Genomic DNA, 13598 nt, shown 5'->3' with positions numbered 1-13598 from the left:
TCTGCTGTGGAATCAGAGGAGCAGGGGATGGTGAATATCCCCTCTGGCCCTGTGCCCTGCCACCTGTCCTTTCATGGAGGGGTGTGTGTGTAGGGGGTGCAGGACCAGGCCTCCCTGGGTGCGTCTCTGCCACCTTGCCCTTTGGCTCAGGTGGACCCCCACCAGGTATTCAGAACTGCAGCCCAGAAACGCGCCAAGCCTGTGGGGCCAAGACCTAGGGGGTGGGGGTGGCCTCCCTCCCGCCTGTAGCCAAAAGGCCCTCCCTTGCCCAGTCAGGTGTCCCGGTGTCGCTTACTGCTCTTACCCACCCCTCCTTCCCAGGCCGGTCCTCAAGGCCCCAGCAAAGAAGCCAAGTTCCCGTGAGCCTCCGAAAGGCGAAGGGCAGGCAGCAGCCGCTGGCTTCTGCGCCCACTAGGAGCCTAGGGTGCCCGAGTTAGGGCTGCGTCAAGAGGGCCGGAGTATAGAAGGAGACAGGGACGGGGACAGGCAGGGACAACGTGCAAGAGGCAAAACTGGCTGAAAAGCAGAAGTGTAGGAGCCGCAAGGGGCGGGACGAACAGGTCCGTGGGCCGGGCGGAGCCAAGGGTGGGGGCCGGGGTCCCTCCAGGTGGCACTCGCGGCGCTAGTCCTCGGCCTCCTCCCCTCCCCCGGCCCTGATTGGCAGGCGGCCTGCGACCAGCCGCGAACGCCACAGCGCCCCGGGCGCCCAGGCTAACGCGAACGGCCCCCCGCGGGAGCGGACGAGTAGGAGGGGGCCCCGGGCTATATATATAGCGGCTCGGCCTCGGGCGGGCCCGGCGCGCAGGGAGGCGCGCACTGCTCCGCAGGGTCCCAGCTCCAGCCGCGCGCTTTACGCCCGGCTCGCCGCTCCATGCAGCCGGGGTAGCGCCCGGCGCCCGGGGGCCCCGTCGCTCGCCTCCCGCTCCTCCTCGGCTACGCACTCCCGCACGAGCTCGGCTGTGCGCTCCCGCGGGCCGCCACAGGCGCAGCTCTGCACCCCAGCCTCCCGGGCGCACGGACCGCCTGACGGACGCACGGCCCTCGGGCCGGGATGTCGGGGCCCGGGACGGCCGCGGCGGCGCTGCTCCCGGCGGTCCTGCTGGCCTTGCTAGCGCCCTGGGCGGGCCGAGGGGGCGCCGCCGCACCCACCGCACCCAACGGCACGCTGGAGGCCGAGCTGGAGCGCCGCTGGGAGAGCCTGGTGGCGCGCTCGTTGGCGCGCCTGCCGGTGGCAGCGCAGCCCAAGGAGGCGGCCGTCCAGAGCGGCGCCGGCGACTACCTGCTGGGCATCAAGCGGCTGCGGCGGCTCTACTGCAACGTGGGCATCGGCTTCCACCTTCAGGCGCTCCCCGACGGCCGCATCGGCGGCGCGCACGCTGACACCCGCGACAGTGAGTGGCGCGGCCGGGCGCGAAGCGGCGGGGGCGGGGGGCAGACGGCCGCCCCGGCCAACGCGCTCAGTCACACGCTGAGGCCTCAGGCGGGCACCTGCTCGCGGGCCCTGGGAACCGGGGCGGACTCGGGCTCCGGTCCCTTCTGACGCGGGGCTGGGGACGAACACTCTTGGTTCCGGCAGCCCAGCGCAACCTCTGAGGCCGGGCCCCGCCTCCCGCCTTCGTAAGCTCGGGCTCCCAGCGCCGAATTCCATCGCCTTCGCCCGTGGGCACAGGGCGCGCGGTGCAGCCACAGGGGGCCCGAGACGTGCGCCCGGGCCTGGGCCAGGCTGGGGAACCGCTGGGGTGGGCTCGCTTCTGAAGGTGTGGGACTGGGTGCGGCCGCCGGAAGTTCCCTACACAGGCAAGCTAATCTGAGCTAGCGCAAGCTTGGGCTCCGGAGGCCCTTGGGGGCGGCTGTGCCGGGAACCCCGGGCCCTTTATCCCCAATCCCACCCCAGAATTAGGGTCCCCGGAGGCGAACAGGCCGAGGGGCGGAGTGGGCCAGGAGTCACCTGCACCGCAATGACCTGCGCCCCGCCCCCAGGCCTGCTGGAGCTCTCGCCGGTGGAGCGGGGCGTGGTGAGCATCTTCGGCGTGGCCAGCCGGTTCTTCGTGGCCATGAGCAGCAAGGGCAAGCTCTATGGCTCGGTGAGTACCGCAGGGGTCTGGCCAGGTACCTAGTTGGGGAACAGCGGCCATGGCTGGCAGGATCGTGGCTTCTCCAGCCCCACCTGTGCCTGGGTCTTGGAGGGGTGGCAGGGTCACCGGGTCACGGGACCGGCAGGCCTGCCCAGACAAAGGAAGCAGCCCCAAGGCAGGAACAATGAGGTTCCTGCCACCCCTGAGTGGGCCCCTCCAGCCCGAGGAAAGGGCGCTATCGAGAGCCCTTCTCTTCTCTAGTCCAGAGTGGTGGGTCTCAGCGTTGGAACTGCGGGCTTGAGGCTGGACACGGAGGGGATGAATTCCCTGGCTGCTAGGTGCAGGGCAAGTGGTGAGAGCACCAGCTGTTGTGGGCTGGCCGTGTCCCCTTCCACCCTGTGAGGGTCTTGACACCCTAACTGCGCAGGAGAGACATCTCAGCCCAGGGTGGGGTCTGGGACAGAAGGGGGTTCTGACCCCTGGCCTCAGGCTGGGTACCTTGCCCAAGGGGTGCCCCAGCCCTGACACTGCCCTGCTTTGCTCCAGCCCTTCTTCACTGATGAGTGCAAGTTCAAGGAGATTCTCCTCCCCAACAACTATAATGCCTACGAGTCCTACAAATACCCCGGCATGTTCATCGCCCTGAGCAAGAATGGGAAGACCAAGAAGGGGAACCGGGTGTCGCCCACCATGAAGGTCACCCACTTCCTCCCCAGGCTGTGACCCTCCGGAGGACCCTTGCCTCAGCCTCGGGAAGCCCCCCGGAGGGGAGTGCCGAGGGCCACCTTGGTGCACTTTCTTCGGATGAAGAGTTTAATGCAAGAGTAGGTGTAAGATATTTAAATTAATTATTTAAATGTGTATATATTGCCACCAAATTATTTATAGTTCTGCGGGTGTGTTTTTTAATTTTCTGGGGGAAAAAAAAGACAAAACCAAAAACAAAAAACCAACTCTGACTTTTCTGGTGCAACAGAGAATCTTACCACTGGATTTCTTTAACTTGTCAAAAGTTGTCACGAGTGTGCTGCTATTCTGTGTTTAAAAAAAAAAAAAAGGTGACATTGGATTCCGATGTCAACCCCTGTAGTATGGCGTGGAGCATCTCTCTGTCTGGAAAGGCCTGCCTGAGGCTTCAGAAGCCAGTTCAGGGAGCTCCCGGGCTTGGCCCTCTGCTAGCATCCTCAGAGGCCCGCTCCCTTTGTGCCCTGTTGCTATTAATCGGGACATATCGGTTTACTCCGGGTACAGAAAGTGCGGTGTCGACGTCCTCGCTGCCACTCTGTTTTTAGATCTGCCAAGACTGACCTTTGAACTTTCCTGTAGTCAATCTTCCTCGATCTACCAGATGGGAGAGACCCTTGGACAACTTTATAAACTCCTGTTTGCCTTTTTGGGATCAGCGACAGCCCCCATCGCTGTGACCATTGGGGAAAGGACGAAGCTCTTTCATAAATTTCATGGAGAGGAATTGATATCCCACTGGAAGGCTAGAAATGGACAAGATGGTGTGTTTTCAATCACAAGCAAAACCCTAGTGACGAAAAATAATTTGTGATGGCAGATGCTTCTGATGGTGTGATAGAATATGTTTTTTAAAACAAACCATCAAACCCCCCTCAAAACGGGCTTCCCTGTGCTTAGGGAGCTTCGGGCTAGAGCTAGCTATCATTTTAAGTGAAATGTCCTTGTAATTGTACAAAACAATTGGTGCAGTGTTTGCGTGGAGGAGCCTGCTGCTTTCTGATGCATTCCCTGCTTAAGTGCGTTTAAACATCTACCTCACAAGCCCTGAAACCCCCGGTGAAACCTGCAGAAAGCTCAGACCCGGTGCAGGAGTATGCCATCCCAAGTGGCTTTTTTTTCCATATGTAGCCAAAAAGGATTGCAGATAGCGTCGGTGCGTCCTATTCGAACCTTGTCACGTTTGAGCTATCTTTACCCTGTGATTTACTTTTAGTAAGGGTGATCATGGTGAAAATATTTGCAGACAGCTGTTACATGCACTATATGGTCACCAAGTAACCTTATATTTTTCTTTATATATTTTACAAATGTAACCCCTGTCGTTGAAGCAACCGTGGAAGAGGCAGGGTCGGTGATGTTTAAAAAAAGTTCCGAGGTGATGGCAAACATTTAATTTTAATGAATGACTTTTTAGAGTTTATACAAAATGACCTTAGCTTGCTACCAGAAATGCTCCGAATGTTTCGTCAAGACTTTAATACTCTCCTAGGATGTTTCTGAACTGTCTCCCGAATTAACTTTATGGGAGTCTACAGACAGCAAGACTGGAAAATCTGATTGGAGTTTTTGTCTTTCACATTCCTTTTGAAAACTCTTTGTTCGAATGCAAATCATCGACTTAAAATCCTATTCTTAACCAAGGCCTGGAAGAAAGAAGACACTTGCAAAGCCACTGAGACAGGACCACACATCTTAAACTGCTGTTCCTACAATGCAATAAAATGTTTTTAAGTTTTAAACCACACCCTAGGCTCCAGGAGTGTTGAGGAAAGATGCTGTTTGCAGGTCTCCATGCTGTTTGGGGTCGGGAGGCGGGGTGTGGCGGGATCATCCGTGGACTTTCTGGATTTTAATGTATTCACCTAGTGACAAACCATGATTGTCTTAAATGCCTTACATTATTATGAGATTTCTTGTCTCAGAGCCCAATCAGATTGTCAGGAATTAACATGTCTTAGGTTTGATCACCCTTGACCACTGCTTACAGATATTTCTTCAACAAATCATGTGTGATGCCTGTGAGGACGTAACTGTCCCTTTAAAATATTGTTTTCATATTGCTGCGATGGGGATTCAAGGTTCCTGTATGTGCCACTGTTTTCAGAATCTGTAGTTTTATACGGGTGCCGACCCTCGTTGTGATGTATGTGCTGTGCACATTGACATGCCGACCGCAATGATAAGCGTTTATCGTGTATAAAAGACGCCACTGGACTGGATGTACACGATGGGGAAAGGAATTAAAAACTATTAAAACTGTGCCTTGAAATGCCAAGACCTGGTTCCCTCCCCCTGTCTTCCAGGGGTCTTTCTATTTGAGGCCTGAGCCTCACATGGCTGGGGGTGGGGGTGGGGTCAGGAGAGATGAATTTTAGCCAGCTGTGTCCACACAAATGTAGCCTTGAAAACAGGAGCCCGGGGGGTGTGAGTGTCACAAAGTTTTGCCATGACACTGAGTCTTGCAGTTTATTCTCATTCTCCTGATGGGGCTAATTCCCGCCATTCCCACACTGTAACTAGCCCTAAACTCTGTGCCCCTCCCATTGGCCTCCTGTTCTCTAAAGCAATTTGCACTTCCCTGGGGGGAGCAGTGAAGCTCCAGAGCCATTAGACAGCAGACTCGAGAACAGTTTTCAAAATCTAAGTAGACGCCATCCACGGGTATTGAACTCAGTATAATGAACTGCAGCTAATCTTTTATTTTTAATTAATTACTTTTTTTTTTATTGTTTTTTGAGATGGAGTCTCACTCTTGTCGCCCAGGCTGGAGTGCAATGGCACGATCTCAGCTCACTGCAACCTCCGCCTCCCAGGTTCAAGCCATTCTCCTGCCTCAGCCTCTCGAGTAGTTGGAATTACAGGCACCCGCCGCCATGCCCAGCTAATTTTGGTATTTTTAGTAGAGACGGAGTTTTTGTATATTGGCCAGGCTGGTCTCAAATTCCTGACCTCAGGTGATGGGTCTGCCTCGGCCTCCCAAAGTGCTGGGATTATAGGCGTGAGCCACCATGCCCGGCCAGCAGTTACTGTTTTATAAGAAGGAAATGGAACTAAAGCTTATAGATATAAATCATCTGAGTGTATCAGTCACAGTAGGGGTACAGACTGTTTTGTGAAAATTTGAGTTCAATTATATACAATTATAGTATTTATAACTAGTCTTTCCTAGGAAGTACTCATGAGTGCAGTGGATGACTTTGAAAAAAGCTAAATGCTGATCTAATGTACCTAGAATCTGGGGTTTCCTCTCCCTGTAAGACATGTCCAATTGCTTTGCAAAAAGGCAATCAGGGTTGGAAGATCCTTAATCGTACTTAATTTGCTCTCCAAGGCATTATGTTCTTCCCTTTCTAGAAAAAAAAAAAATATTACAGAGATGGGATTTCACTTTATTGCCCGGGCTGGTCTCGCACTTCTGAGCTCAAGTGATCCAGCTACCTCGGCCTCCCAAAGTGTTGGGATCACAGGAATGGGCCACCGAGCCCAGCCCTTTTCTGTCCTTATTTCTTGACTCCCATGATCTAGGTACGACAAAGAAATACGTAGGTGATGTTAGAGGGTGAACTATGTCCAAAAGATCTCTTCCAAAAGATATGTTGAAGTCCTAACCCCCAGGACCTCAGCATGTGAGTTTATTTGGAAATAGGGTCTTTATAGGGGTAAAATGAGACTATTGGGGTTGGGTCCGAATCCACTATGACGGGTGCCCTCTTACACAGGAGGCCATGTAAGGAGACACAGGGAGAAGGTGGCGTGAAGATGGAGGCAGATGGGTGATGCTTCCACAAGCCATGGACTGCTGAGGGGTGCCAGCAAATGCCCAACAGCCAGGCGAGAGGCCTGGGACAGGGGTTCCCTCCCAGCCTCAGAAGGAACCAACGATGTGGACACCTTGACCTCAGACTTGTAGCCTCCAGGGCTGTGGGATAATCAATTGCTGTTGTTTTAGCCCGCAGTGTGTGGTACTTTGCTGTTACCGGCAGCCATTCACACTGGGGTGAGGATGGAACTGCAACCCAGACGATCCAGCCATCTGGATCTGCAACCCTTCATGCATGCAAACCCTGTGGGTCTCTGTCCACATCTGTCCCGGCCAAACAAGGAATGGCTCATCCAGCTTTTAGGGTGAAAGTCTGCCCATCGTTGGCAAAATCTATCAGCTGAACTGAGCTTTCGTCTTGGCTTTCCAGCTCCTAGCATAGAGGGATGATGGGGAGTCAAGGACAGATCCCAAGAGAGATTAAAAAGTCACTCATTCACTTTACATACTTGTTGAGTGCCTCCTTTGTGCGAGGCACAATTAGAGAAGAAAACAAGGATCCCTGCTCACCTAGAGCCTCATCGTAACGAGGGAGATAACAGTGAATGAGGAACGCGGGTCACCTGGGAAGGTGGATGGTGCCAAGACAGAGAGAAAGCAGGATGGGGAGGGGTGGGGGTAGGGGTGGATGCAGTGAAGGTGATGACATCCGAGCAAAGACTTCAAGGTGCCACGTGAGGAAGCTTGTTCCGAGCAGAGGGAGCAGCCCCTGCGAAGGTATGGGGCTGGCAGCAGGCCTGGGATGTTTAAGGCACCGTGGGATGGGCAGGGAGGAGGCAGAGTCAGAGAGGCCAGCTCCTGGAGCCTTGGAGGCCATGGTGTGGACTGGGCTTTTCCTTACGGTGAGTTTGTGCCATCTCACAGCCCTGGGATGGAGCAGAGGAAGGTTGAGATGAGATGGTTGGAAGCGGAGGAGTCCCAGGAGGAAGTGATTATGGGGATTCAGGCTGGGTGTGAGGTTGGTCAAGGGTGGTGCGGTGGGGAGTGAAAAGTCAAATTAAAATAGGATATGGGGTTTCTCAAAATCGTTGGCCTAGGGGACCAACGTCTTCGTGGCTGAGTGCAGGGTTTGGGACCAGCCTCACAGCTTCGTAGGTGGGTGACCCACGGCTTCCTCGCTGAATGACCATGGGTGAGCCAGGGGACCCCGCCTCACCTCTCCTCATGATTCCCACCTCCTGTGTCTGGCGTGAGGACGGAGAAGATGATGCGTGTAAAGTGCCTGTCACAGCCAACAGTGACTGTCATCTGCTAGATTAGACCCTACTTATCCAAAGTTTCACTTTCCATAGTTCAGTTACCTGCAGTCACCCTCGTATCAAAATATTAAATTCCAGGGATACACAGTTTGTATGTTTTTGTTTGTTTTTTGTTTTTTGTTTCTTGTTTTTTTGAGATGGAGTCTCGCTCTGTTACCAGGCTGGAGTGCAGTGGCGCAATCTTGGCTCACTGCAACCTCCGCCTCCTGGATTCAAGCGATGATTCTCCTGCCTCAGCCTCTTGAGTAGCTGGGACTACAGGCCCGTGCCACCAGACCCAGCTAATTTTTGTATTTTTAGTAGAGACGAGGTTTCACCATGTTGGCCTGGCTGGTCTAGAATTCTGGACCTCAAGTGATCTGCCGGCTTTGGCCTCCCAAAGTGCTGGGATTACAGGCGTGAGCCACCACACCCAGCTCCCTAATGGGCTATCTTCAGAAACAAGGCAAATGGCCCTGTGCCGGTTCCACCAGACCCAGCCTCTCAAGAGAAGACCCTGGCCACACCCTAAGGAAGGGCGTTTTCTCGGCATGACAGTGGCTCCTAGCACTGGGCTAGAAAATCATCCCATTAACGGGAAGATAGAAAAGGACTGGGACATTAAGACCATAATTAAGTCTTTTAAGGTAATGACAATAATACAGTAGTCCCTCCTTATCCACAGGGGACAGGTTCCAAAACCCCACTGAATGCCTGAAACTGCAGATAGTACTGAACCCTATACAGGCGTCCCTTGGTATCTGAGGGGACTGGTTCCAGGACCTCCCTCGGATACCAAAATCTGAGAATGCTCGAGTCCCTGATATGAAATGGCATAGTATTTGCAAATAACCTACACATGTCTTCCCAGGTCCCCTAAATCATCTCTAGATTACTTACAATACCTAATAAAATGTAAATGCCATGTAAATAGTTGTCATGCTGTGCTGCTTAGGGAATAATTACAAGAAAAAATAATCTGTACATGTTCAGTACAGACCCAGCTTTTTTTCCCCCCCCCCAAACGTTTTGGGTTTTTTTTGTTGTTGTTTTGTTTTGTTTTTGGTTTTTTTTTGAGATGCAGTCTTGCTCTGTCACCCAGCCTGGATGGCAGTGGCACAATCTCAGCTCACTGCAAGCTCCACCTTCTGGGTTCATGCCATTCTCCTGCCTCAGCCTCCCAAACAGCTGGGACTACAGATGCCCACCACCAGGCTCGGCTAATTTTTTTGTGTTTTTAGTAGAGACAGGGTTTCACCACGTTAGCCAGGATGGTCTTGATCTCCTGACCTCATGATCCACCCACCTCGGCCTCCCAAAGTGCTGGGATTACAGGCATGCGCCACCACGCTCGGCTACTTTTGTAGTTTTAGTAGAGACAGGGTTTCTCCTTGTTTGTTAGGCTGGTCGCGAACTCCAGACCTCAGGTGATCCACCTGCCTCAGCCTCCCAAACTGCTGGGATTATAGGCGTGAGCCACTGTGCCTGGCCCATCATTCAAATCCTATATGCTTGTTATGAAAGGAAGGAGGGAGGCTGGACACAGTGGCTCCCACCTGTAATTACAGCACTTTGGGAGGGCAAGGTGGGAGGATCACTTGAGCCCAGGAGTTCAAGACCAGGCTGGGCAACATAGTGAGACCCCCATCTCTACAAAAAATTTAAAAAATTAGCTGGGTGTGGTGGTGCATACTTGTAGTCCCAGCTACTTGGGAGGCTGAGGTGAGAGGATCCTTTGAGCCTGGGAGGTCAAGGCTGCAGTGAGCTGTGAGTGAGGAAAGTGACGTCCATGCTGGTCCATGTCCTGGGGTGGGGAAGGGGGACAGCAACCCAGCACATGCCCACCCTCCCCTGGGACCCCATGCAGGCAGGGTCCTGGATCAAGCTAGAAGAACTGCAGCCACTGTAACAAATCAAATTGCCCAGGAGCCCCAGGGACTGGGACACCCTTGCTAGGTAACACAACATCATTTTCCCGCCCACCCCTGCCCCCAGCAAGACTCCTCTGCTGGGTCTCAGATCCTCTCCACTGGGAGGTACCAGGGTACCTCGGCCTCCGTGAGTCCACACCCAGTCACAGCCGTCCCCAGCCTGTCCCTTCTTCTGTCCAGGAGTATAGGCCAAGCCCTCCCTCCAACCCACCCCTCCCCCAGCAGCGTCTCACTCCATCTAGTTGGTTTCACCTCATGAACTCTGCAGTCTAAAGACCTCTCCATTTGCACAGGACCTCAGTGCAGGCCCCCTCTCCCTGGGCCTGGGTGGCTGCAGCAGCCCCTTGACTGCCCCCTCTCCACTTCTTCCTCCACCCTGACAGGCCCTTCTCCAGGGGCCTTCTCACCGTGCAAGCTCCATCCTGCTCCCTGGGCTGGGATGCTTTCCACAGCCCCGTGACGTTCTTAGACGGAGATCACGGCCGTCAGCCAAGCCGTTCTGATCACTCACTGCTGCCTAATGAGCTGCCTCAAACAGTGACAAACTGCCACCGTCTTATAACTCCCAGTGTGGCAGGCCAGGGATGTGGACAGGGTCTGGCTGGGTGATTTTTCTGATCTTGGCATTGGATGGGCTCATCTGGGTGTCCGAGGCCGGTACCCTGATGGGCAAGGCTGGAGGGCTGGGTTCAGCCAGGTATTGGCCAGAGCACCCACACAGGACCTCTCCAGCATGGGAGCCTCTCCTGGGGCTGGAGTCCTTACGAGGCAGCTCAGAGGGCTCCAAGATGCCCAAGGCTTCTTAGGGTCAGGTGCAGAAAGTTCCAGAACACCATTTCTGCCATTGATCATGAAATCAGACCAGTTCTGATTCAAGGGGAGAAAGCAGGCCTCTGCTGACAGTGGGAGGACTAACACGGAAAGTGTGGTCATCTTTCATCTGCCGCAGAGGCTCCGTTTGCCCTTCCCAGTGCCCATCCTGCCAGCTCCCTCTCCACATCCCTGTGCGCGGCCGGTTCCCAGCACATTGACGTTCCCTCGGAGCCCACAGGCTCCATCCGCTCGGCTGCAGGGCCTTTTGCACATGCCAGCCTCCTGCCTGGAAGGATCTTCCCCACCCCTGCACTTCACCCAGCTGGGTTTCCCAGGGCAGCTGTGACAAATGACCACAAACCAGGCAGCCTTAAACAACAGAAAAGTTTTGTCTTGCAGTTCTGGAGGCCAGAAGGCAGAAATCAAGGTGTCAGCAGGGCCCTGCTCCCTCAGAAGGCTCTGGGGGCGGTCCTTCCTTGCCTCTTCTGGTTGCTGCTGGCTGCCAGCATTCCTCGGCTTGCAGCTGCATCGCTTGATTCTGCCTCTGTCACCACACGGCCTTCTCCTCTCTGTGTCTGTGTGTCCAGATTTCCCTCTTCTTATGAGGACACCAGCCACTGGATTTAGCCTCCTCACAGAAGTCCAGCAGGACCTTATCTTAGCTTTGATTGCCTCTGCAAAGCCCCTACTTCCAAACGAGTTTCCATTCATGTGCTCTGGGGAGACAGGACATTTGGGAGACACCCATCAGCCCGCACACCAGTTACTCAGATTCATTATTATTATTATTATTATTTTGAGATGGAGTCTCGCTCTGTTGCCCAGGCTGGAGTGCAGTGGCGCGATCTCAGCTCACTGCAAGCTCCGCCTCCTGGGTTCACCCCATTCTCCTGCCTCAGCCTCCCGAGTAGCTGGGACTACAGGCGCCCGCCACCACGCCCGGCTAAGTTTTGTATTTTAGTAGAGACGGGGTTTCACCGTGTTAGCCAGGATGGTCTTGATCTCCTGACCTCGTGATCTGCCCGCCTCGGCCTCCCACAGTGGTGGGATTACAGGCGTGAGCCACCGCGCCCGGCCTCAGATTCGTTATTAAAGTCACAATTCAAAGGTCCTTTGCTCTAAGGATGAAAGAAGTGAGGCATTTGGAAGATAAAGGGCCTGGCATACAGTAGGTGCTTATTCCAACCGGCTAGTGCTGTAATGTCCCCAGAGCCTTCTCCGGCAACTCCCAGCCCACACGGGGCCATAAGTCACCCTATCACATACTCTCTGGCGTCCTAGGTTAGGTTCCGCAGCAACAAAACCCAAGACTGGGATCTCCGAGCAAGGAGTTTGTCAAGGGAGGAGCTTCCAGGAAGAACTGGCAAGGAAAGGAGAGTAGCAGGACGGGCCAAAGAAGGGGCGATCACAACTCAGTCTGGTCTGGCCTGATTCCTCACTGCCCAGGGTGCTCTGGGGTACCAAGGGCATCCTAGAGCTGTCCCACGTTGGATCAAGGGGGATGAGCTTCTGTATCCCCTTGTTAATCAGTCCCTGGCTGTAGGCTGCCCTGGGGATCAAGGAGAGTGGACCCTCCAGACCTTTCCAGGCAATGTGGTCCCTTTCAGGAGCAGGGAAGCTCCAAGCCATGAGCAGCTGTGGGGTGAAGACACCATCCTGGGAAACAGACCACACCACGCAGCCCTTCCTAACCTCTACACAGAGTAATTGATTTGTGAGTTACGCACCTGTTGGGGCTTGCTTTCCCTCCCTCCCCAGGACTGGAATCTTTGTGGGCAGGGGCTGGACCCCTTTGGTTCACCACCTATATATATAGAGATCCCCAGTGCACTGCCGGGCACCTGGGAGCTGCTCCGTGCTTTGCATGATGTTCTCAGGTGTGCATGCCCACCAGTGAGCATCTGATCCATGCTCTGGCCCCAGCCAAAGAGGAGACCCTGAGCCAGTTCCAGCCATCCAGCCAGTGACCCAGCACACGTGGCAGCCACACCCGGCTGGCCAATGGGAAGCACACCAACGCTGGCTCAGGAGATTGGTGCATCTTTTTTATTTTTATTTTTTGAGATGGAGTCTTACTCTGGCACCCAGGTTGGAATACAGTGGCATGATCTCAGCTCACTGCAACCTCCACCTTCCAGGTTCAAGCAATTCTCCTGTGTCAGCCTCCCGAGTAGCTGGGATTACAGACACGCACCACCACACCCAGCTAATTTTTTTTTTTTTTAATTTTTAGTAAAGACGGGGTTTCACCATGTTAGCCAGGTTGGTCTTGAACTCCTGACCTCATGATCCACTTGCCTTGGCCTCCCAAAGTACTGGAATTACAGGCATGAGCCACCACGCCTGGCCACAGTTGGTGCATCTTTAACACATTCGATAGCTCACTTACTTCCAAGTCCTCCTTTCAGCCTTGTCTCTTGCATTTATAGCTAAACAGGGTTTTCCTGTTGGATGGTGTCTTAGTCCATTCAGGCTGCTAGAGCAGAATACCATAGACCCAGAGGCCTGGGAACAACTGACATTTATTTCTCTTCGTTCTGGAGGCTGGAAGTTCATGATGGGGGTGTTGGCAAGGGGGGGATATAATGAGGGCCCTTGTTCTTGCACTGCTGTGAAGAACTACCTGAGACTGGGTAATTTATGAAGAAAAAAGGTTGAATTGGCTCATGGTTCCACAGGCTATACAGGAGGCATGGCTAGGGAGGCCTCAGGAAACTTACAATCTTGGCAGAAGGTTAAGGGGAAGCAGGCACATCTCACATGGCCGGAGTAGGATGAAGGGAGAAAAGGGGGAGGGTTTACACACTTTTAATCAACCAGATCTCATGAGAACTCACTCACTATCAGAACAGTAAGAGGAAAATCCGCCCCAACGATCCAATCACCTCACACCAGCCTTCTCCTCCAATAGTGGGGATTATAATTGGACATGAGATTTGAGTGGGGGCACAGATCCAAACCCTATTAGCCCTCT

The 13598-nt window shown here is 54.0% G+C and overlaps 1 protein-coding gene across 1 annotated transcript; it reads left to right on the top strand.

Moving 5' to 3' along the window:
• Positions 1 to 732: 732 nt before the first annotated feature.
• On the top strand, positions 733 to 3082 carry FGF4 (fibroblast growth factor 4). The gene is made up of 3 exons (XM_017886191.1): positions 733 to 1391; positions 1981 to 2084; positions 2622 to 3082. The coding sequence occupies exons 1-3, from the start codon at positions 1052 to 1054 to the stop codon at positions 2796 to 2798; spliced, it is 621 nt and encodes a 206-aa protein (XP_017741680.1). The 5' UTR covers positions 733 to 1051; the 3' UTR covers positions 2799 to 3082.
• Positions 3083 to 13598: the final 10516 nt, after the last annotated feature.

The sequence above is a fragment of the Rhinopithecus bieti genome, unplaced genomic scaffold (assembly GCF_001698545.2).
Source record: "Rhinopithecus bieti isolate Rb0 unplaced genomic scaffold, ASM169854v2 scaffold_1014, whole genome shotgun sequence".
NCBI lineage: Eukaryota > Metazoa > Chordata > Mammalia > Primates > Cercopithecidae > Rhinopithecus > Rhinopithecus bieti.
The sequence above is the reverse complement of the archived record's forward strand: the minus strand, read 5'-3'. Positions and strand labels throughout refer to the sequence as shown.

What these genes read in the sequence shown, in the direction of transcription:
- FGF4 (XM_017886191.1), top strand. Translation starts at nt 1,052, where the DNA reads ATGTCGGGGCCCGGGACGGCCGCGGCGGCGCTGCTCCCGGCGGTCCTG. An exon ending in GCACGCTGACACCCGCGACA is followed by an intron (nt 1,392 to 1,980) that starts GTGAGTGGCGCG and finishes CCCCGCCCCCAG; the next exon opens with GCCTGCTGGAGCTCTCGCCG. An exon ending in AGGGCAAGCTCTATGGCTCG is followed by an intron (nt 2,085 to 2,621) that starts GTGAGTACCGCA and finishes GCTTTGCTCCAG; the next exon opens with CCCTTCTTCACTGATGAGTG.